This window comes from Pagrus pagrus, assembly GCF_965226575.1.
Source record: "Pagrus pagrus genome assembly, chromosome: 7".
In the NCBI taxonomy this organism is placed as follows: domain Eukaryota; kingdom Metazoa; phylum Chordata; class Actinopteri; order Spariformes; family Sparidae; genus Pagrus; species Pagrus pagrus.
The window spans coordinates 31,257,534-31,280,731 of record NC_140191.1 but is presented as its reverse complement, the minus strand read 5'-3'; the positions used below and the strand labels follow the sequence as shown (position 1 = coordinate 31,280,731).

The window sequence follows — 23,198 nt, the reverse complement described above, 5'->3', positions numbered from 1 at the left end:
TGGATTTTCTTACAAACATCAGTTGATTCCTATTCCACAATTTCTCAAATAAAGATATTCTACAAAATCACTGCAAATATAAAACAACTTAACACATTTCACATTGAACATGTATTTTGCCTGTAGGTCTGCAAAATCAATGTTCAAAAAGTTTACTGTGTTAAACTACTGTGGTCAATTCACTGAATATTAAATGCAACCATCACAGCATCTACACAGTAATATAAAGTATCATTTATTTCTACAGTACAATATAATTCATCTGTTTACATCCACATTTACATTTTCACACTATTACATTCACAAAGGCACAGATCTATTCTGTCAACATTGCACATCAAACAGGAAAGACATCTGCAGCCACCTGTTCGTTTCACTTTATACATTCATAATGTATGTATACATACACGTAAGTCCCTTTCAGTGAGAGCATGAGTGAACGGCTGTAAACAAAGTTGCTAAGCTCAGCTGTTTGTCTTTAGGTTCAGTTTCACCTTACAGCACAATCTGAAGTCTATAAACACACAGAGTGTTCTCAGTTATATTCAAACCTTTATGTGGACGTGTGCACAATGATCTTAATCAACAGTCCGGTCAGAAGACACTGCGATCAATGAGCTCCTCAGTCAAAGTGCTGCACTGTGTGAAGTTTAAATGGATGTTGAGTTGACTGAAAACACTGAAGATCTGCAGCTGGAGTTTCTTCTGTTCTGCTTCAGTATGTGATTAAAACCACAGAGAGTAAAAGGAACAAATCAGGCACTGTTAATACAAGTTTTCCTAATTGTTTTTTCTTCTGGTTAATTAGTGCTCAGACAGAATGTTGGTGTCCAGGACTGGATAGTAAGTCAAAAAACAAGAAATTCCCAGTGGCTGAGGCTCAGGAGGTAGAGTGGTCATCCACAAATCGGAGGGTCGGTGGTGCTATATAAATAAAGTTCATTTATCATTATAGTTGCTGGCTTAGTTCACTATAATGTGTACAACCCCAGACAGAAACCAGTGGTTGGACAGGATTTCTACAGCTACAAAAGATTCTCTAACACACAGTCGAGAGTAGCTGGCCCATAATTCACTCGGATGATTTCTAGTTGGATACAACCATCATAATGAGTCACCAAATTATTCACCCAACTACCAGCTTAATGGAGTAGTTCAACCTTTGGAAAATGTGCGTCGTCATTTTAACATCTGGTCACAGTGACTGTGCACCGTGAATGTATGAGGAGAAGTGGCTTCCACTTGAACAGAGCATCCATATTAAAGACTCCCTCTGCCAGAGCTGTCTAACTTCCTGTTGGCTCGCCACACATGAATGACATAAAAACAATTTACGGACTCTGCACTTCAGCATTTTTTAAAATGTTATCGGGTGGTTCCGCCATCTCACGTTGCCGCCATTACTGCCACTGCTGCAGCAGTGACAGCAGCATGGGTGGTTGGATTAAAGACATTGGACAGTGGCCCCCAGTTACTGATTAAGGTACCAAATATGGACGTCGATCTCAACATTATTCAAATTTTACGTATTAGACATTGGTTATGATGTATAGATAATAGACACATAGAGAAAAAACTTGACCATCCACCACAATTTAACTGATGAAGTACTGTGTCATATACTGCGGTATGTATTCAAGACTATTCCATGAATCACCTGGCTATGACTAACAAAATACCAACTCCATAACAGGTCGAAATTACATTTATAATAATATTAATAAATCATTAATAAATGCAATATGGGTCCCAGGGAATCAATGTAAAGTGTAGGCTATGGTCTCAGACAGCGGCACTTCTCATGAACTTAAGGCTTGTGTATTTCACTAGCCTTATTTTCAGTTTTGTTCCAAACTTGAAATTTGCTACTGTCTGACTGCTGGAGAGATTCTTCATGATTTTCTAGACAGAGTTGTCAAAAGTAACATTACACAGAAAGTAAAAGTAACGAGACGTCACTGCAGTAACGACGACTCATCTACTTTGAGCACTTCACTGGATTTGTGTAAACAAAGACCAACTTTGCTCAGAGACCATATCTGTTACTGTACATGTCAACAAATCATTTCGGCACCAATTCGCCTGAAAATCATAAATTTCTGTTGTGTATGTATTAAACAAATGACAAAAAATGCTAAGGTAGAAATAGACAACCTTTCCACCCCTAGTGTTTCCAAGCAAAATTACTGTCAGCTCTGCTGCCACAAAGACAACTGGAAACCTTTCCATTTTCTTCACTTTAGTACCTACCAACAACGACAGAGGACACATGAGTTCATCTGTTCATTTAGTCTGTAATGGTGCCAGGCTGCCAGCCTGACTGCACCACCAGCCAGCCTTCATTTCCTGGGAGATTTTGTGCCCAGTGGCAAAAAAATAGTGTAGTGAAAACAAAGCTTAAAGTGAACTGATCTTAAAACCGACGTGTCATTCAGTGTCAGTCTGCCCAAATGTTAAAAGTTACCTTCCTCTTTCTGCCATCTCAACTGCCTGTCAAAAAGTGACCTTAGTAATGAACATCAGCATCATTTGCAAGGCAACCATCAAGTAGCCAACAGATATCTATCAGTCACTTGAGCCTGGACCTGTGCTGAAGCAATCCCTCAAGAGTATCCTCTTGATCCAGCACACCACATTTGTTGTCAAGGCTGCCAGCTCCATCTACCTGATTTGCATATTGAGATCTGATGATTATGGGGTAAATGTAACAGTTTGACACCCCCTCACCCTACATGGTACAGATAATACGCTGCTTTGCCCACCTACAGTAACAAACACCCATTCCTCCATGCAGTGAGTCGCTCAAGTGTTTAAGTGGAGTGGTGTGTGTGTGTTGGTGTGCGTACGTGTGTGTGTGAGTGTGTTGGTGTGTGTGTGTGGGTGTTCAGGCAGTCCTCTAACCCTGCACCGGCACTTGCAGGAAGGCATCTGTTTTTTCTAATTCAGTCCCTGGCATGTGACAGTAACTTGGTAAGCGGAGATCATAGCGGTGCCCGGACCCGTCAAAAGCCTTGTCGTTGAGGGAGTACAGCTTCTCTGCGATGTCATTGCGCACAACCAGGGCAAAGATCTTGGCTATGTAACGATGCTTAGCAAAAAGCAGATAGAGTTTCTTCCTCCTCCACGCCACATACCGGCAGGGGTTATCAGCACGCAGGGTCACCTGTGAAGGAAGAAAGAGAAGGAATAAATGATCAGAGAGGTGGTGCTGACAGGACCCAAGCTGACAGTCATACATGTTCGTTAAAGGATCATTTCACTTCATTACAACTTGGATCTAATCTTGTAGTTCTGCCCACGGACGGATTCAACCCAAGATCAAACTTAGGACGAACATTCCCTTTAAGTTAATATTCAAATCATTTATCAAACTGACGAAATACTATGTTCTAATACTAATACTCATGAGTCATCAGTCATCAGTGGGATTTGTTGCCAACATTAATAATACATAACAACTTCATTTGACAGTTTTGTTGGTAAACAACACACAATCACAAATATACAAACTTCATTTTTTTAAATAAATATTTAGTAATTCCACTGTAGTTTTTATTAAACGTTACTTAAACATCAGTGTATGGCACTGATGTTTTTCTATTGTTTTTGTCAACAACGGATCTTTTTCACAACAGGCCTTATAACTTGCACAGCAGGTAGAGCACAGGTTAAGCATTAATAATAACAATAATATTAACAATGGCTCAATCCCATTCAGTGCCCCACCATTCACAGCACTGGGACCCTGGAAGTGGCTCACCTAATTCAGTCGTCAATAATGTCATTCATTACACCTACACTTTTCACACCATTTTGTCACCATCACTGCTGTGAAAAAGGTCTATAAAAGGTCTATGGCGCTAAGAACAGTAACCTATATTTCTATGTAAGCGTCTTTGAGCACCTGTAAAAGCGCGTTATAAATAAAATGTATTATTATTATTATTTATTAAGAAATAAGATATATCAGGCTTTGGACACACACAGTAATTGCTGATAGGAGTGAGTGAGTCATAAACACGCTTGTTGGGCTCATGAAGATTTATGAACCTGAAACTAGGGTTGCAGGATAACAGCTTGACCATGCTGACACAGGCTTGGGTAAATGTGTCTTTTTGTACATGCACATGAGCTCAAATGAACCTGGAATACACCCTCCTCTGAAGGTCTGAGAGAGTCCCACTCAGGTGAATCCAGAAACTGGAAGGGGTAGATGTAGTGCAGAAACTCTCCGTTAACAGTCACACGGATTCTGCAGGAGAACAGATGGAATAAACGATATTAACTAGTGTGGGATACACTCTAACATATAGGCCTGACCTGAGAATCTCAAAAATCAACTCTCTTTCTTTTCGCTTTCAGAGTTTGCCTACATGACACAGTGTTGCTCTAACTGTCCGCCTTAATGACCACACTGACTTGTCTTTTCTCTGTTTCTCTCTGCTTCCTGTTGTCTCTCTACCAGCAATGTTATCTGCTTTTTTCAATCAGCAGAAAGTCTTTATAAAGTTGACTCACCTCGCATTTAGGATTCCTCACCTGCAATTCTGCTGTCAGAACAGCAGGTGAGCCACGAGTGGAGGAAGCTTATTATGTAGCCTACCAATACCAACGTGCACCGAATGACATCGCAGCAAGCAGGTGCACTGATGAGTTAGTACAGAACAACAGCAGAAGCAGGCCGACGTTAAACAGGAGAGGGCCGCATCACAATCAGTGTGTTTACAGGAGGGAGGAGCGGCTCTCTCTCTCTCTCTCTCTCTCTGTCTATTTCTGGTGTGAATTTTTGGACTTATTTTTTACTAAAGAATGAGACACAAGATAAGTAAGAGACATGATCATAACGACACTATGTGCAATAAAAGAAAGAAGAAAAAAGACAAAAAGCATGGAGAACAATGGAGAGACAGCAAGATGAGACAAAAAACAACAAGCAAAAACAAATTGGCATGTTGCACTGTATGTTGAGGGTGTTGAGAGGCAGTGTGTGTGTGTGTGTGTGTGTGTGTATGTGTGAATGTATATTATTAGTAGGAGAAAAGGTTTGGAAGTAACTGCTAATGACTGCTGAGAGGAGAGTGTAAAAATAATAAATTGATTAAGTGAAATATAATACATGGATAACGAAGAAAAAGTCAATAAAAAAATACAACAAAGAACCTCCATTCTTCCTCCTGCAAACAGCCACCATTAGTGATTAATATCCTGTCCTCCATTGCTGTTCATGAATGTCTGGACTTGATTTGAATGAATGACTGGATTTTCAACTCGCATGAATGCGCAAATAATGTAATGCTGCCCAATGTCATGTGTTCGCATCAATCACACCTTCTTATTGACTTTGGATGTAATCTAGAGGCACGAATAATCCACCTCGCGTTTGGACTGAATGACCCATAGAATGTAGTCCTGACACTGAAGGTAGACTCATGGGGCACAAATGACACTTTTTCATTCATGTCTAGTGCAACAAATAATACATGTGTGAATTAGGGTATAGGAGGCTCGCTACAGCGCCTACAATCCAGTTTTAGTTTGGCTAAACTGCCATTTTATACAGCAAAAGCATTTATTTCACTACAACCAGCTGTTAAATGTGTATAGTTTTTGTATGCTACATCACAAATTCGACTATTTTATTGGGACCCAGCTGGACTTTCAAATAATAAAGAGGCTGAACTGAGTGGAAACTTCATACTGTGTTCATTTGTGTTCTTTGGTTCATATATTATTACCTTAAAGATACATGATGTACAATATTAATGAGGTAATGATATAAACTTTTTCCATCAGTGAATAAACGAGCTGACTCAGAGGAAAATAAGGTGCCGGAACACTGTTTGAAGCTAGAACGTTGGCAGGGTCCGCCACATATAAACAAAGTAAACACTATAAACTGTGTTGTCCTTTAAGGTCAGTTTGTTTATTCAGTCATGGAAACAAAGAGAGTTTGTTTATTTAGTTTGTTTAGGCAGAACATAATCAGCCAATGAACATCTTTCTCTGCTCATTATCATTCCTAACACAAAACTACAGACTGCTCCTTTAAACAAACTCAACTAGAGGCGCGGTCACCTGCCGGACAGCAGCACCGACAGCTTGTCAATGGGGGTTTTTCCCTCTATGGCGAAGCAGTGGTCCTTGTCGATGTCGTGGATCTCTGCGTCACAGCAGGCCACTATCTTCCCAAAGTGTGTGAGCGACACCCCCAGCCTCTTGAACAGGCAGCTGTACAGCTCCTGGAACTCCTTCTCGAAGGACACGCTCCTCAGCCTGTAGGCCACATGCAGCGCTTGTCCCGAACACACGCCGAAGAGCGCGAAGCTCCACAGGAACGCGTCCGTCGTGCACAGGTCCGACCATGCCCACAGAGTGGAGCAGAAGAAGCCCAGCGTCAGGAAGGTGAACAGGTAGAGCAGACCGTAGAACCCGCTGCCGCCCATGAAGCCGAGGAAGAGGAAGATGTGCGCGAGGTGGAAGACGGAGCCCTCCGAGCCGTCCCTCCACTCCGCACACAGCGGGTACCGCGTCGCCTGAGGCTCCACCGTGAAGTTCATGGCTTCGAAGTCCGGAGGCTCCATGTCGACCCAAGTGGATGAAACTGGCAGCGGATATCACACGAGTCCTCCCGGGTCCGTCAGAGCCGGCGGAGTGCTCAGACACACGCTGGAGGTCCACAGAACACCGGCAACATGTCCAGACTAACAGCGGACTGTGGACAGGACCCAGCTCTGAGCCAGGACCGGAAACAGCGGGGATAGAAAAATAAAACCCGACACGGAGCTGATCCTGGTTCATCAGGTGGAGGAGGAGGAGGAGGAGGAGGAACAGCACCAGGCAGCATGGAGAAATGTTAATGTGACAAAGTGAATGCATCACATAAATAATACAGTACAACATGTGAATGAACACATGTAACAGTGTGCCAGAGGAGCTGCTGAATGATGCATGTCTGTTTGTTTGTGCCTTCATATGATTTACATCTGATCAGTTTTCACCACTGAATACTCTTTTATTATTATTTCACTTAAAGTAAAACTACAAATTAGCATTTGATTAAAGGGCAACTCCACCAGTTTCGCACATTAAAGTGTAGTACTACTGCACATGTGGAAATAAAGCTAGTATAAAGCCTTTTTGAGGAAGCTGCATGTGATCTGATAAATGGTCTGTGTTCATGTCACTCACTGTTGCATTGTGGGTAATGTAGGCACCAGTTTGCTGGTCTAACATTGCACTCCATTAACACTGTTTAATGATCCAACTGGATACAGCGGGACCAGAGATATCACCTTTTTACTCCACATTCTTCTTCCTTTTAAAACCTGGTGCCTACATTGCCCACAATGCAACTTAACCCAAATTAATCAGATTACATGAAGCTTCTGCAGCCCCTTATACTACTTTTTTCACATATACAGCACTTCACTCCACTTGTAAAAACACTTTAATGTGTGCATTTGGTGGCATTACCCTTTAACATTTACATTTTGTGTGAATCTCTGTTCTTCTGTGGAACTTCTGTGTTGTGCTGGAAGTCGGTCATTAGTTTATGTTACTGGACTCCATTTCTAAAACCAACATTAGCTGCTGTTGCTCTCTGTTAGCAGAGCGGAGAGGTACTGAGACGAAGCACTCAAGGCACAAAGTCACATCCCTTGGAGTGTCGTGGAAAACCCGGCCCGAGTCCTTCACAAAGAAATCCACAGTCCAGCAGCATTCAACAACTTAAAATTTGCAATTTGCCTAACTCTAACCCAAGGTTAGATGACCTAACATGATGTCTATGACAGCTGATAAATAGAATAGAAGAGATGGAATAGAATAGAATAGAATAAACCTGTTAGAGTGCATGTCCCATGAGGGTGACCGTAGTCGAGGCTCAGGGTTCAAATCCACCCTGAAGTACATGAAGTCTAAAATGACATGAAAAAATGTCAAAAATGTTTACATTGTGAACACTGTAGCAATGTCACTTGGACATCAATATTGAACGTTGGAAAGTCTAAAAATCTTTCATTCAGGCTCTCCACTGGATGTCTTTTTTTCCGATGTTGTCAAAAACATTGAATTCACGTCTTCTGGATAGTTTGGTTGTATGTTGAAGTAAACATGTATGTAACACGTGACACCATTCACCCTAAATCATTTTGAAGCTGTTAGTTTAAGGAGAACATTTCAATAATGTTGCTTTAAACAAATCATACACTATAAAGGCAAGTGAGAGAGACAGGGAAGGTCTCATTCACTTTACAGTCTTCTCACATATGGCCAATACAGTTACAAGGAAATGAATACAAATTGTTATATTGAAGCCCTTTAATGCTGTTTTTCTCTTATTGTAGTCGCATTTGTGTGCAACAGTGTGTTGTATTTAAATTGCTCCAGATCCCACTCTGCCTGTAGCCTGTTTACTGCATTTATCAAAACCTTTGCAAACCTGTCAGTTAATCAGTTAGTTGGTGAAAGGTGTCATATGGTTTTGATGTTTTTTGATAGGGCTAGTACCTGTCTATGACTCTAAATGATGGTCAGGCCAGATTAATGGTTCGTATGGAGCTCTAGAAAATAAAAGGAAAATAGCAAAGCTTTTATTTTGACAGCCATGTTGTCTTATTTCCTATGTAATCAGAGCTATGGAGGGCTTTGAGAGAGTGATCTTTGCAGACCAGAATAGCAGCAGCTCTCCCTCTGTGTGCCTGGTCAAGGTGACTTTGCTGGACTGGAGAAAGTGAGTGTGGATGATATCTGGGTCAGCAGGGACGGACGGAGAACCCCTGGGTGTGTTTCACATCATGTCAGACATCAGGAGCTGGTGCAGAAACATCCTCACTGGGGATGGCCCTGTTTTTTAGATCAGGGGTTGATGACGATGGAAAGGACACTGACTGAGGGGCATAAGACACCAGCTCTGGAGCTATTTTTACTGAGGGTGAGAGAACATGATACAATCATCCAGTTTGTGTGTGTGTCTGAGGACATGTCCGCATACATGTTTGGAATCATGCGTAAGGTTCACACAAAAGTGGTTCTCTCCATACATATCACAAGACAGCAGCTATTTTTAGAGCCTCTCCACCCCGGGCAGTCTGTGCGTATGTGTAATTATGTGCACAAGTGTGAAAATATTGTTGACTGTAGACTGTTTTTAAGTCTGGGTAAACAGATCAGATATCCACAGGTGACAAGCTGCCAATTACTACTATTATTGGTGATTATGCGGGGAAAAGGCTGGATGCTGCTGTTGCGGCTGTGTTCGATCACACACACCTTCCCTCCTGAGAGAGAAACAGCAATAATTCATCTCGTGCAGAAAATACTTTAATGTTATCTGTTAGCGCTGTCTTATTTTTAGCCACCCCTAGATAGAACACTCACTCCTCTGGCAGAGTAGCAGTTGCAGGGATCCATCCTGGTGCCAGAAAGTCTCAGGTTCCATCTCATGAATGACAGCTATCAGTGTGTGAGAGGCTGAAAAATGAAGCCAATGCAGAAGTTCAAAAAGCTGCAGTTCCACAAAGGGCCAGTTGAGCCCATAAGACCCCATGTTAAAATACCCAGACTTACAGCTGAAATAAACATGTTTACAGCCTGGTACAAAAAACTGGTTTACTGGTTTACTTATTAAGGGTGTGGCTGCTTTGAGTGACAGCTAGTCACAAACTCACTCCAGTACTGACCTCTCAGCCGCATTTGTGGTCTTGGTGCCTTTTGGAGAGTTTTAAAGCTCTGGTCTACGATCTGAGAAAGGTTTGAAAAAAGCATCACCCCCACACACACACACACACACACACACACACACACACCTCCCCTCCGTGCTCCTTAACCCCTCCCCTCCGAGCTTGTATCGCTCTCCCCTCGGAGCCTCCCGCGACACACCCCCTCCGGCAACAAGCACCAAGAGCAACAAGCCGGCAGAAACCAAATACAGCCCAGCTTTGAATGCGGAGTAACGATGTCGGATTCACAGGTAAAGTTATTACAATGCACGTTGAAACTCACGTAAATCTTGTAAGTCATTACAATGTCCACAGCTGAGCTCCACAGCCAAGCTAGCGTAACGTCATTAGCATATTACAGCTACGTTACCTTACAGCTACGTAATAAGCAGGGTCCGAAATTAACTTTCTGACTCATCAGCCAAGTGGACTGGTAGATGAAAAAATCCACCGGCCAAGCATATTTTTTACTGGCCAAAATAATAAATTGCCTTTTTGTGTTACATAAACATTAATTTCCATACATTTCATTGAGATAAAGTATCATGTTGAATACAAACTTAAAGAAGAGGCCAGAGCAAAGTTGAAGCGTAATTCTTTTTAATATATTGATGAATGTATTTGCTATCAACAGGAGTTAAAGCAAGAAAATCTATCTATCAATTGTTCTATGTCTCGGTTTTTTTCTTTGGCATACTGGCGACACACCGAACAGCTCATCACCAGAGCCCAGGCCTTTTCACACAGAGTCAGCGTTATCGCTGCAGTGGCGGTTCGCCAATTCTCCGCCGCTGGTTGTTCACAGAGCCGAGCAGCTCCGGAGAAAAACGTGAACCAGAGTGTAATTCACACAGTAAGCCGGCGCTGCGGCTCCAAGGGCTGCGTGACGGTACGCGTCATGGTGATGACGTGTGGTTTTTTTCCAGCGTGTTTCCCTGTGTCCAGCTGTTAATCTAAACACGTACACACTGACTGTTTATAATCATATGGATGCTGTTATAATGTGTAGTGATTGAGATCCTGACCCACCAAACATCCTGGAAAGTGACAAATTTACGTTTTTCGCTCTAAATTACATAATTACATAATCGCCATCAATGAACAGGACGCTGTCTGACTCTCTCACTTGCGGGGAGGGAGGCTGTTTATGGGGGAAAGTTCACTGAAGTCTCGATCGGGAGCGCTGACCGTCACCGCGACAAACAGAGTGAGTTAAAGGTTTTTGCCGGGGACAGACGCTGTTTTTCGGGCAGAAATGTGACGAAGAGTAAGTAGGACAGACACTTCTCCACGAATAACTGCAGTATTTTTTCCTCATATAAGTTGCCAAAGGACACGACCAGTTACTAGCTACTTTACGGTTGTTTGGTCCTGCAACGTTGCTTTGTGGGACAATTCTCTATATTTTGCTGAGTGATGGACCTGTTTAGTTATCACACAGTGAACACCATCAGATCGACACACCCTCGCTCTGCGCCGCCGGCTTATCCATTCACACTGGTTCGGTTCGCCATTAATGCGCCTCTGATACCACCTCCGGAGGCGCATCAGAGGCGGAGGGAAATTTCATCACTCGCAGCATCTCAGACTTTCACACAGTTTTTGTGTGTGTGTGTGCGTCCCAAAACGCAGTAGACTCTTAGTTTTACGTACTATTGTGGTGCAAACATTTACCCACCAGAGTGGCGGATAACCTCCGCGATTTACTCGCCAAACAGAAAATTTACCTGCCAATTTCGGACCCTGGTAGTAAGTTACTATTTATCAACAGCAAAGTTAGCAACTTCTAAAAGTTATTGAGGGCCAAGAGACTAACAGATGCTGCCGTCAGCTTTAATCACAACGATCGCTTCCACATTGTGGCTGAAAAACAAACCTTCATGAGCCTCAGACCAGCTGTGTGTGTCCCAGCTGCTGTCTGAGCAGCACCAGACCGCGACACAAACGTGTCCGTAAACCGTAATCTCTTGTTTATGACAGATAAGACACACAAATACACACATCGTAACGCGTTTATGATAATCCATCATATTGATTTAGCAAAGGCTTCGTTGAAAACAAACGGACAAGACCGGGAGGAGGGTTAGCAAAACAGCTGAGCAGTGACCGGGCGAGAGGTTGTTATGGAGAAATAAATCCGGACAAATAAGATAAAAATCCGGAAATAAATCCGAAACCCCTCCGCTTCGCGTTGGGATTTCATCCATCCCTTCATTCATCTTACTTGCGGCTTCATTTAGCTGCCACGAGCAAATAAATAGGCTGATTTGGTGTAAACATGTTAGCAATGTTAGCTTGTTGTTAGCTTACAATGCTAGCATAGAGGCTAACGTCTCCGTCGAACAAGTAAACAAGTGTTGACAACACTGCAGAGACAGACACCGTCTAATAACACAGAAACAAACTAACGGCAGCTTTCACAGTCATCAGCAGCATCGGCATGAAAGTTATCTGTCACAACATCCACAACAGAGACGAAGGTTACCTGCTCAACAGAAACGCCGCGGTATCAGCACCGGGTCCATATCTTCACGGACCTTTCGCCACCGTTCAAATGATGACCCGATGTTTATTCGGTTTGAGCCCTCTTTGTTTCACATCTCGCTTTGTGTCTTTTCAGTGACAGACTTTCTTTCTTTGACTCTGTCAGTGGGGCGAGCAGAGGCAGCTGAACTGCTCAGGGCAAAACAAACGTCTTGTCCTCTTGTAGTTTCAAATGCGGAAGTGGGTCGGGACCAGACGTGAGCAGGAGCAGGAGAGTGAGCGAGGATTGGATAGGAAAATTGATCCAATAGGAGCCATCCGGGCCGGATGGTTCCTATTGGTCAATTTCTTTTCAGTTTTGCAGGTGCTAGAGAGAATGGATTTTTTTGGTTCCTTTTACTCTTCACATTGTGTGGGTGGTACTATTGGGCCATAACCACCATCTAAATAATGTTAATAACAATGATAAATCTTTCAAATCGTAGACCATAGCTTTAATGCAAATTTTGGGGAAATAATATGGCTTTCTGTGCGGTTAGTTTGACTAACAGACCGGAGCAGCTGCAGGGGCCTGTACTAAGAAGTAAGTTCAACATAGGGGAGAACGGGGTAAGTCGGTAAAATGAGCCACCTCCTGTATCTAGGTAACCATAAACAAAAGTAGTCATGTGACCACAAATTAAGGAAGTATAGTTCACATTATTGAATTCATGTTGGACTGAAGCACAGGAGAGAGCAGTGAGCAAACAAGCACAAAAAAAGATTATTGTCATGCCAAGTAAATTCATCATGTTTGTAAAGTTAATCCTGTATCTTAAATAAGTAGAAGTTTGTCTAGTCAGCTTTGTCAAAATGGAGGTTGTGGGTTAAAATCATGGATGTATTATTAGTGGATACCGGACCGGAAAATGGCGGCCGTTGATTTCAACAGAGTTGCTCGCCTGGCGCATACGCTGAAAAAGTTTCTGACTTCCGGGCTTTACTTCCGCGTTATGGGGCCCATAGAGCATGCGCAGTTGAATCATCCCCCATGATGCTCTGGGGCCTCCCATCATGCCCTGGGGCAATGAGAACAAGCAAATCGCGTTCTGGACAAGCGCTGCACGCTCATGAGTGCTTGTGGATGAGTTTGACCGGTAATGACAGTTCTACGGCACATCAACCGATGATGTTCTCAAAGTCCGTTACATGCTGCTATTCCGACATGCCGCTATCTAGACACTGACCTCTAATTGTCGGAACAGCGGCATTAAAGTTATTTTTCAAGCGTCCCACTATTTCGACATTGTTTTTTGTCATTGTCGAAGACATGTCGGAACAGCGGCATGTCTGAATAGAGGCATGTCGGAATAGCGGGATGTCGGAATAGCGGGCGAACCCTCTCAAAGTCATGGTTAAAAGAAAAGAAAAGAAAAAATGGCGTAAAATAATATAAATAAAATAATAATAGTAAACTTGCAAGGAGTTTTGTTATTGCAGGTATTGCGTGACTCCTTCTCGTAGCTGGCTCCAAATCCTCTTTGAGTTACTCCAACAGCTCCAAAATGGCAAGGCTGGATAGGCGATATGTTCTAATGATAGTTTCCTCATTCATCCCAAAAATATTCACACGAGGGTGAAAAATGCGTTCTCGGCGTCTCCTTCTTGCAACAATAACGGCAGCCATGTGTGCGCAATTACACATACAAACCGTTTGCACCTCCCTTTGAGATGTGGTAAATATAGACACAGTTTCTATGAGCAAAATTGCTTTCCGGTTTGATAAATCACTTTGCGTGTGCTAAATTAATATATTTACATTTTCTCCACCCACAACACGCACAATTGCGTGTAAACGCCCCATGTTGCATATTCATTGCTGCAAACGTACTAACTGAATGCAGACGCGCTATTTTGCACCTTTGACAGACGCAACCCTTTTTGCGCACTGTTAGTAAATCAGTTTGTACATTTTTTTACGTGTGCAAGGAGTTTGCACACGTTTTAGTACACGCAAACCTTTAGTAGATCCGGCCCTAAGTGTTATTCCTAGCCAGATATCTTTTTATAGTTGACCCTAAAACACTGTTTGCTCCTGTAGTGAGATATCAGAAACTATACTTCGCCACATGCTACTGAATAAAAAAAAAAAAAAAAAACTTTTTTTCATTTCATTTTTTCACAAACCATTATCATTCTTATAATTACAAATTTCCGTTGTGTGGTGTATTTAACATAATTTGGTGTACCTACAGTATGCAAGGCTTTATAATGAAACAGTTCAACACTTTTCAAAATAATTAGATGTTTTTACTGAACATGAACTTTTTACAATATAACGAACATATCATAACAAAACGAAAACAACAGACTTGTGATAGAGTGGGTGAACAGTGTGATGAAAAGAAGGCAACCAAAAACCAACAAGTTAAAAAAAAAAAAGGCCACCCTCACTTTCCCTGGTCTATTTGTGGGCTTAAATATAATTAAACAAAAAACAATAAAACCCACTATCAGGTTAGGAAAACTGCTTGAACAAAAAAACAAACAAAAAGGAAACGAACAAAAAAAACCCTGACCCATTTTAAATGTTTTACCGTACCTGATAGTGGGTTTTAAAGGCTTCAGAAATGTTTTTAAAAAAATATCATTTCCCAAAGTGGAAAAATGAACTCCATCGCGCAAAAACAGACCAGGGCTGTTAAATTTGATGTGAGGGTGGCACACAGAAAACCCACCCAACTCACAAACAAAGGACTTTACCACACTGTTCACCCACGTCCTAGCCCTATTCAGTCTGGCCGGTTTGGCGCATCTCCACCGGCGCCTCTCCACAATTTCGGACCAGACCACGGTCATCTCGCGGAAATTGTGGTGGAGGTCCTCCAGGTCCCTCTTAATATCCCCACCAGCTGGACTCCCTTGGCCTTCCCCAGGTCGTTGCTGCCGCACGCCACGACCAGGACATCGGGGGCCGCCCTGCCCCTCAAGCATGCCACGAACATGGTGCGCAGGCTGTGCCACCTCATGCCACCCGACCCAAACCAGTGGACACGGGCTTTGTCCAGGCCGAGGTTGGAGCCCACTGTCTCCCTGGCTCTTCCCTCTCCTCTCCGGAAATAGCTGTCCCCGAGTATCCACACGTTTTTATCTGTGGAACAAAGGATCGTGTGTGTTAGTCCCATATGGAGGATTTATAAACAAATTGACCAAATAAAAAAGTTTAATGCTTTAATCACATATTGTTGCTCTCTTACTGGACTGTTCTTCTTGTGGCTCCATTTTAACACTGGCTGTCTGTCGTTATTCGTTTAAAAGACACTGAAAGATCAAAATGACATGAAATGCATTTTATTGTTCCCTTTGATGACCATATTTTATCCATTGCATAGTTTGTGCTGATACAGATGTTTATATTGACCCGTTGCAGACACGTCACAATGATCACGTGATGCGGGAGGTTATGTTAGACCTCAGTCAAATTAGCTGGTGGTCCTAGATCAGATGTTCTATACTACTGTGGGTGCCAGCTAATACAAACAGAGTCCTGAGAAGGACTAGCCAGCTAGCATCACTAGTAGGCTAGTAAACAAACCCTACTTGAGTTTATTAGCTAACGGTAGCTACGTGAGCTAACTAAATTGAATTTGTTTTGACTGACTCTAACATAACTTTGATAACGTTTTAATATGAAACTTACCTTGTACAAAATGCTCGCTGCAGATCCTCGAGTATTTTTAGGGCTGCCAGCCCTTGCGATTAATTGCAGCTACCCATAGCCGTCTTCTGTCCTTCTCAAAGGGAATTCTGTAAAAGGCTAGATCAGGTTTGCAGCCTTGTCTGTTGATACACTGCACGGCACAGCAGGAAATACCCATTTTAACAACATAAAATTAAGTTAAAACCAATAGACAACCTCAAAATGTCAGGAACAGTAACGAGCCTCCTTGTCTTTCTATTGAGTCCAGTGCTCTTTTGCCGTCCGTCATGGCGTCCGTATCTCGCGCGAGTGGAACGTGACGTCACGTGCAAAGGGTCAATAAATGATGATGATATCGAAAATTGATCGAATTAAAGATGAAAAGCATAACCTACCTCTCAAAAAATCCTGCACTTCTGTCACTGTACAGTACTGTGTAGTGACAGTTTTGGACAGTGTGGGGGAGGGGCGCTTGATTGACAGCCGAATCAAATTTTAAAAGATGCACAAACCTGACACATTCCTTTTTTCCCCATACATCTGGACCGGTGAACGTGTGATCGACTGAATGGTAAACAATGTACACTACTAAACGTGTTTTGCTACTGTTAGTGGATAGTTTTTGTAGCCTATAAAGTGTTGCTCCATTGACAATTGTAATATGATGCGTTAACATTCGGTGTCAGTTTTTTTTGATAATTCATCTTCTTGCTGTGAGAGATGAACTAGGCAATCCAAGATTGTTTTACCCAAGTAACAAGCCTGAATCTGTGTGTCCACCATCTTTACTTTCTCTGTACAACAACAAAAGCACATGAACACAAGGCACTAGTAAATACCAGATCACAAGTGGAAAATACCATCTGTACCATAGCACATGAAGGCAGCATAAAATATCCCTGGTAGCCATCAGACGAACGCTAGCAAGCACATACGGGGTGTTACAATAGGCCTATCTGGAGTCAGTAATTTTGATGCATTTATGCATTTGATTGATGAAGTGGTGGACCAGCAGGGTGAAGTGGTGGTTTAACCGTGAAATGGGGGTTCGTTCCCCGGGCCTGCGACCTTCCTGGGTGGAGCTTGCATGCTCTCCCCCTGTCTGCGTGTGAGTCAGCCCCGCTGCGGCTCTGTGGGCAAAGCAATGCCCAGGCTGGGTCCACTTAGGTCACCAGGTTATCACAGGGCTGACAAAAGGAATCACACACAAAGCCTATCTATAACAGCTCTTAAGTAATATCTTATTTTATAAAAGAAGCCTAGATACAGATACAGTAAATAAAGTTCAATAGAACACATGATGAATGCCATTTAATTAGTTGTTATCCTTTTATTACTGGTAACGTGAGAATATCACTTTTATGCTTATACACAGAATTCCTTTTAAAAACAACTTGAAAACAAAAATATTAACTGTATAACTACAGCATATCATAACACACACACACACACATGTAGCTATACACAAAGACACACACATTGTCTGTTTTTTTGTTTGTCTGTGAGTACCTGTTGTCTGTTTTTTTTATCATTGAACCTGGAGTCTGTAAATAAAGATATATACATACATGCATGAAATCAGTCAACAAATCAATCAACAACACAAGCACAGGAACACGGGGGATAAATGCTGACAAACCAACAAAGGGCTTGGGGAAAACAATGAAGACAAAAGTGAGACACACGAGGTAATGGAGGGAATGCATAGGAAGACAAGACACAGGAACTTCAAAATAAAAAAAGTAACTAGAGACAAACCATGACATTTACACACACTTTATAGCATTTTCTGGTTTTACAGATTTCCTTTGGGTGATGTTAAGAGGCTGCGACACTGGGTGGACAACGTGAGGCGGAAGTCTTGGACACCCAATGAAAACTCCAGGCTGTGTGCTCTGCACTTTGAAGAGGAGTGCTTCATTTTGAGCGGTGGAGGAAAGTGCCTCACTTCAACAGCTGTTCCCACAATCTTTGACTACTCCCTGGAAGGTAAGAGATTGTCAGCCCCCCACAAGGTAAGTGTTTATCACACAGACACTTTAACACAGACACACGTCACTGATCACTGTTACGCAAAAAAACACACACAAAATGTGGCAGAGATCTTGGATAAAGACAGTGTCATTGTGATACAGGATTCATCTGAAAGCCATATTGTGTCTGATGTTCTGCATCACAATTACCCTGCAAAACCAGTAGAAAGTATCACAGAAATTGAAGAACAAATTCAAGACACAAGTGTGTCAGTGGAAACAACAACCACAGAGCACAACTATAGTGTGAGGGAATCCCCCAAATCCCTAAAACGTCAATTAGAGACTAAATTGTTTTCAATGGAGGAAAAATTTGAAAGTTGTCGAAAAAAATTAAAATTGGAAAAAGAAAAAACCAAAAGACTCAAGCAAAGAGTAGATTCCCTGGCAGAGGTCATCAGCGTCCTGAAGCAGAAAAGCCTGATTTCTTCTGGATGTGCAGAGATGTTAGAATTCCTTTTGTGGAGTTCCTAAGGAAATCCTCACCAGAGTGGAGCATGGAAAGAGGTCCAAAGTGTCAGATGAATTGCGATCATTTGCAATGACTCTGCACTTCTATTCCGCAAAAGCTTATGCTTATGTGCGTGAATGCTTTGACCTCGCTTTGCCCCATCCAGATACCATACGGACCTGGTACAGCAACATCTCTGCAGACCCAGGATTTACCAAAGCATCGTTTTGTGCATTACAGGCGCATGTACAGGACAGGAAAAAAGAGGGCAAAGAAACAATTTGTGCCTTGATGATGGATGAAATGGCCATCAGAAAGCATGTGGAATATTCTGCAGGGAAATTTCACGGATATGTAGATCTTGGCTGTGGCACAGTTGATGACAGCTTGCCACCAGCAAGAGATGCATTGGTTATCATGGCTGTTGCTGTTGATCAATCCTGGAAAATCCCTGTGGCATATTTCCTTGTCGATGCATTGACTGGGGAGGAGCGTGCAAACATCATCAGCGAATGCCTCCAACGACTTCACATTGCTGGGGTTCGTACAGTGTCTTTGACATGCGACAGACCATCTTGCCATTTTGCCATGTTGAGAGCACTAGGCGCTAATTTAGATGTTAATTCAATGAGGCCATCCTTTCCTAATCCTGCTGATACCTCGCAAGTTGTCCATGTGGTTTTGGATGTGTGCCACATGATGAAGCTGCTCAGGAACACACTGGCTGATGCAGCTACACTACAAACGCCATCAGGTAAAATCAATGGCAGTACATTGAGGAGCTACAGAAGATGAAGGTAAAACTTGCAACTCAAGTTTTCAGCAGCAGTGTAGCTGATGCTCTGGAGTACTGCAACAAACACCTGCATTTGCCACAGTTCAGAGGATGTGAAGAAACAGTGGACTTCTTGAGAACCATTGATGCTGCTTTTGATCTTCTCAACAGCAGGAACCCTCTGGGTAAGGGATACAAAGCCCCAATGAGGACAACAAACAAAGAGCGCACAGAAAAAAGCCTGCTGAAAGCAGAAAAACTGCTTCTGGATCTCAAAGATGCCAAAGGAGTGCCTTTACATGCTGGGAAGCGACGGACATGCATCATTGGCTTTATCGCCAGTTCAAGAAGTGTGCGAAACATTTTCCAAGACCTGGTGGAAAAGCCAGGTGCCCCATGTCGATATCTCCTTACATACAAGTTCAGCCAAGATCACCTCGAGCTTTTCTTTTCCGCTGTCAGAGCACGTGGTGGATTCAACAACAATCCCTCTCCCACACAATTCACTTCTGCTAACAAGCGTCTTCTGGTTAAGCATCAAGTCAGAATTGGAACAGGAAACTGTCTCCTTATGGATGACACTAACAACTTGGGGGCAACACCTGCATCAGTAAACACCATGCGTAGGTTTGACCTGAAACCTGTTGAACCACCCCAGTCTGACCACGATTACCCACTCTGCCCAAATGTAGAAGCAGTCTCTGAATACAAAGACGCTGCTATCAGTTACATTGCGGGCTTTGTGGTGAAAAAGATCAAGGAAAAACACCACTGCGTTCCTTGCAACGATACCCTAACAACTGACTCCGCCGTCCATCCCTTCCTTCTCTTGAAGAATCGAGGAGGTTTGCAGAAGCCATCGACAGGCATTATTGCTGTCTGCACAGAGTCAGAGCGTTGTTTTCAGAATATTTTGAGAACAACTTCTGGCAAGCTTCCCCAGGGACGTGGCTTAGCATCAGCTGTTACGAAGGAAGTGCTAAGTTACAGTGCTGACAAAACTCTGTTTCCAGGGCTGTGGTTTCAAACATGTGGTTAACATGTTTGAAACCACTGTTGATGACAACCATGTGCACTACTTGGTGAAAATGGCATCCTCCATTTACTGCACCATTAGAATGCACCATTTGGCGAAGCGAGAGACTGAAAAATTAAAAAAAGATTTTGTTAGACATAAATTCACCAAACTGGTCCATTTTCACCATCAGTAGTGTACATGAATTAGGTGTGCAGTGTATATAGCTGTCTATGTGCTCTGTATATGTGTATGTATGTGGGTCCATTTGTGTGTATTTATGTATGTATATATATATGTGTGAGTACATATTTATATATATATATATGTTATTTGTGCATGTGTGTGTTTTGTTTGAGCAATCATTTGTCCTCAGTGGTGTAAAACGACTTCGACATGGCTCCACCAAATGTATAATTTCCAATTCTGATGTGATTAAGCTTTCTGCTCTATAGAAATAGAAACGCAATGTTCAAAGTAAAACTTGGAGCTTGCATTACGGAGCACAAGTCTTTACCTGGACATACAGGTACCATAAATAATATACATTTCCAAGACCTCTAGGCCACACACACTCACACAAAGGGGATTTGTTTTGTTTCATTTGTTACATAAACAGTTCAGTTAACATGTTCACTGTTAAATAGCTTAAGTAATTTCCCAAAAGGAAATCTGTTCAAACAGGCAAAAAAATGTTCCACGCCTTAGATGCTTTGAAATGTGTCTTGTCATAAAAAAATGTAATAAAATTGTAAAAAAAAAAAATAATAATAATAATTATAACAACAAATAAATAAATAAAATGTTTATACAAATGGTTGAGTTTTTGATTGTTAATTAAAAATGTACTGTAAGATGTTGTTAGAGCTATGACAATATTACTGTGTAATAAACTATTTTTCAAATTGTTATTTTCACTTAAAACTGCCAATAGTTTAGGCAGAACAAAAAAAGTGGTTCTTTATTTCATAAATTATCGAAGTTCATGTTGTTTTCCTTTATGACATAATAATAATAATGATAATAATAATAATAATAATAATAATAATTATAAATAAATAAAGTCTAATCAAACTGAGGGTCGGTGTCTTTATTCTTTTTGTGGTCTTGTCAGGGTTTGTCTTGTCAGTCTTTGGTCTTGTGTTCCCACTCTTGGCCTGCACCTTGCCGTGGTGAGTGGGCTTTTTGACTAAGACAGGCTGTTTATGTTGTGTGTGGGTGTGTGGGCACTAAAGGCATTGGTAGTATGCAAATGATGACTCACTAAATTATAGTGAATAATTCATTTGAAATTACATTTTACTGTTCTATCATTAATTAAACTCCCGTTTTCTCAATCCTCCACAGCTACATGCCACACAGGATTGATGGATGGATTACAAGATGTTATTCCATTGATGAGCCCTGAAAGCATTGCCAGCCAGTTCAGTCTTCTCCCTGGAGTGATGTCCCTCTCCCGCCAACCTCTGCCTTTTGAGAGAAACCACTTACTTATTTATGGAACATGTCGCATTAAATGTGTTTTAAAGTTTAACACTTTAAACAACAACAAAGGCTTTTCAGGTTTATACAAATGTTTGTCAAGTCACCCTTTAATCCCCAACTTATTATATAGTACAATAATTACTTAAATATTTACAAAACTTAAAGGTTGAATATGGAGAATGCTATATTTTTTCAAAAATAATACGTCCACAGCGCGTTTAGAGGGGTGCAGAATGAAAGCATTGTTTTTCCAGAAAAAAATATATGTAGTCTGAATTAATTCATTTAAAAATTTGGACGGGCTCGACAATGACTTCCTGTTCACATCCTACCAGACAGCAAACGCCATTGTGGCTCACTTGTCCGCTGTTTTCCTTACCCTCCTCCCGGTTGTATGCATTTGTTTTCAGCAAAGTCAATCGGTGGATCGATGGATTATCATATACATGTTGTGTTGTGTGTATTTGTGTAGTCTGATCTGTCATAAAAAACAGATTACATGTTACGGGGTTTATGTTGCGGACTCACGGTGCACAGAGATGGGAGCGCTTTTTTTTTTCACCGAGACGAGAGAGCTGAGCCTGTGGCCAGAACGACTGTCTGTGACACCGCCCGGTTCCAAGGCCCTGATCGCAGGTTTGGTTTTTAGCCACGATATGGAAGGAGCCTCCACTCTCCCTGTAACAAGTTACAAGTCATTTATCTACCATCACAATTAGTCTGAAGCTGTTTAATGAAGGTAAAAATAAGAAATAAGCTTTCCATCATCTACACAAGACATCTCTCACCGATATAGTCCCCCCTGGAACCCTGGAGCACAGAGGTTTAGTGTTTCATACTGTACACAATGACTCAACTAAATGCACACACTCATGGCACTATATTCTACACATGTAAGCCACAGTAATTATGGCACATGTTCCACCAAATACTAACAAAGTGATACAGCATGTCCAGTCTCCTCTATTCAGGATCCTGACTCTCCCTTTCAGGCGGAGCTGGTGTGATGTGTAAACAATGTTGTGTGCGAATCCAATAAAGTGCAAATATCTCTGCCGAAGTTTAAGTGCCATTATTCATGTGCATTGTTAAGTTGATTGTGTATATGTATAAAAACTAATTGTAAAATATTTCCAAGGCTCAAACAAATCTGTCCCAAGTAAAAATTGTTTAATTTGTGATTACAGTCAGCAAAACTGAGAAAAATAGTTTGTAAGAGCCAAGTGAGAGTATAACATGTGACTGCATGTTGACTGTTGTTTCTTACTTTCTTTAAATAGAGAATGCTTTGACATTAAAAGTAAAAGTAATTATTTTATTCATCCTTATTTATTGCGTTGTAGTTTATACTTGCATCATCATCAGTATGCTCTGCTGCAGACTGCATAATTCCAGGCCATCAGACTGAGACGGTTCAAACCGTAATAAAAGGTCGTTATGACAGGATGAAAAGGATATTGAACATCAGTCATCAGACCCTGGTGACACACATCACCAAAACTATCGCATGGTAAATAACTTTTGGACTTTTCCACAGCAGTGGCACTGGCAGTAAGT

General features: G+C 41.8%; 1 protein-coding gene across 1 annotated transcript; it reads right to left on the bottom strand.

The window, feature by feature from the left end:
* Window positions 1-214: 214 nt before the first annotated feature.
* popdc3 (popeye domain cAMP effector 3) lies at window positions 215-6,776 on the bottom strand. Its single transcript, XM_084357107.1, has 3 exons — window positions 6,076-6,776; window positions 4,144-4,252; window positions 215-3,163 (listed from the first exon to the last, which is right to left on the bottom strand). Exons 1-3 carry the CDS (start codon window positions 6,579-6,581, stop codon window positions 2,897-2,899), a joined length of 882 nt encoding a protein of 293 aa, XP_084213233.1. The 5' UTR covers window positions 6,582-6,776; the 3' UTR covers window positions 215-2,896.
* Window positions 6,777-23,198: the final 16,422 nt, after the last annotated feature.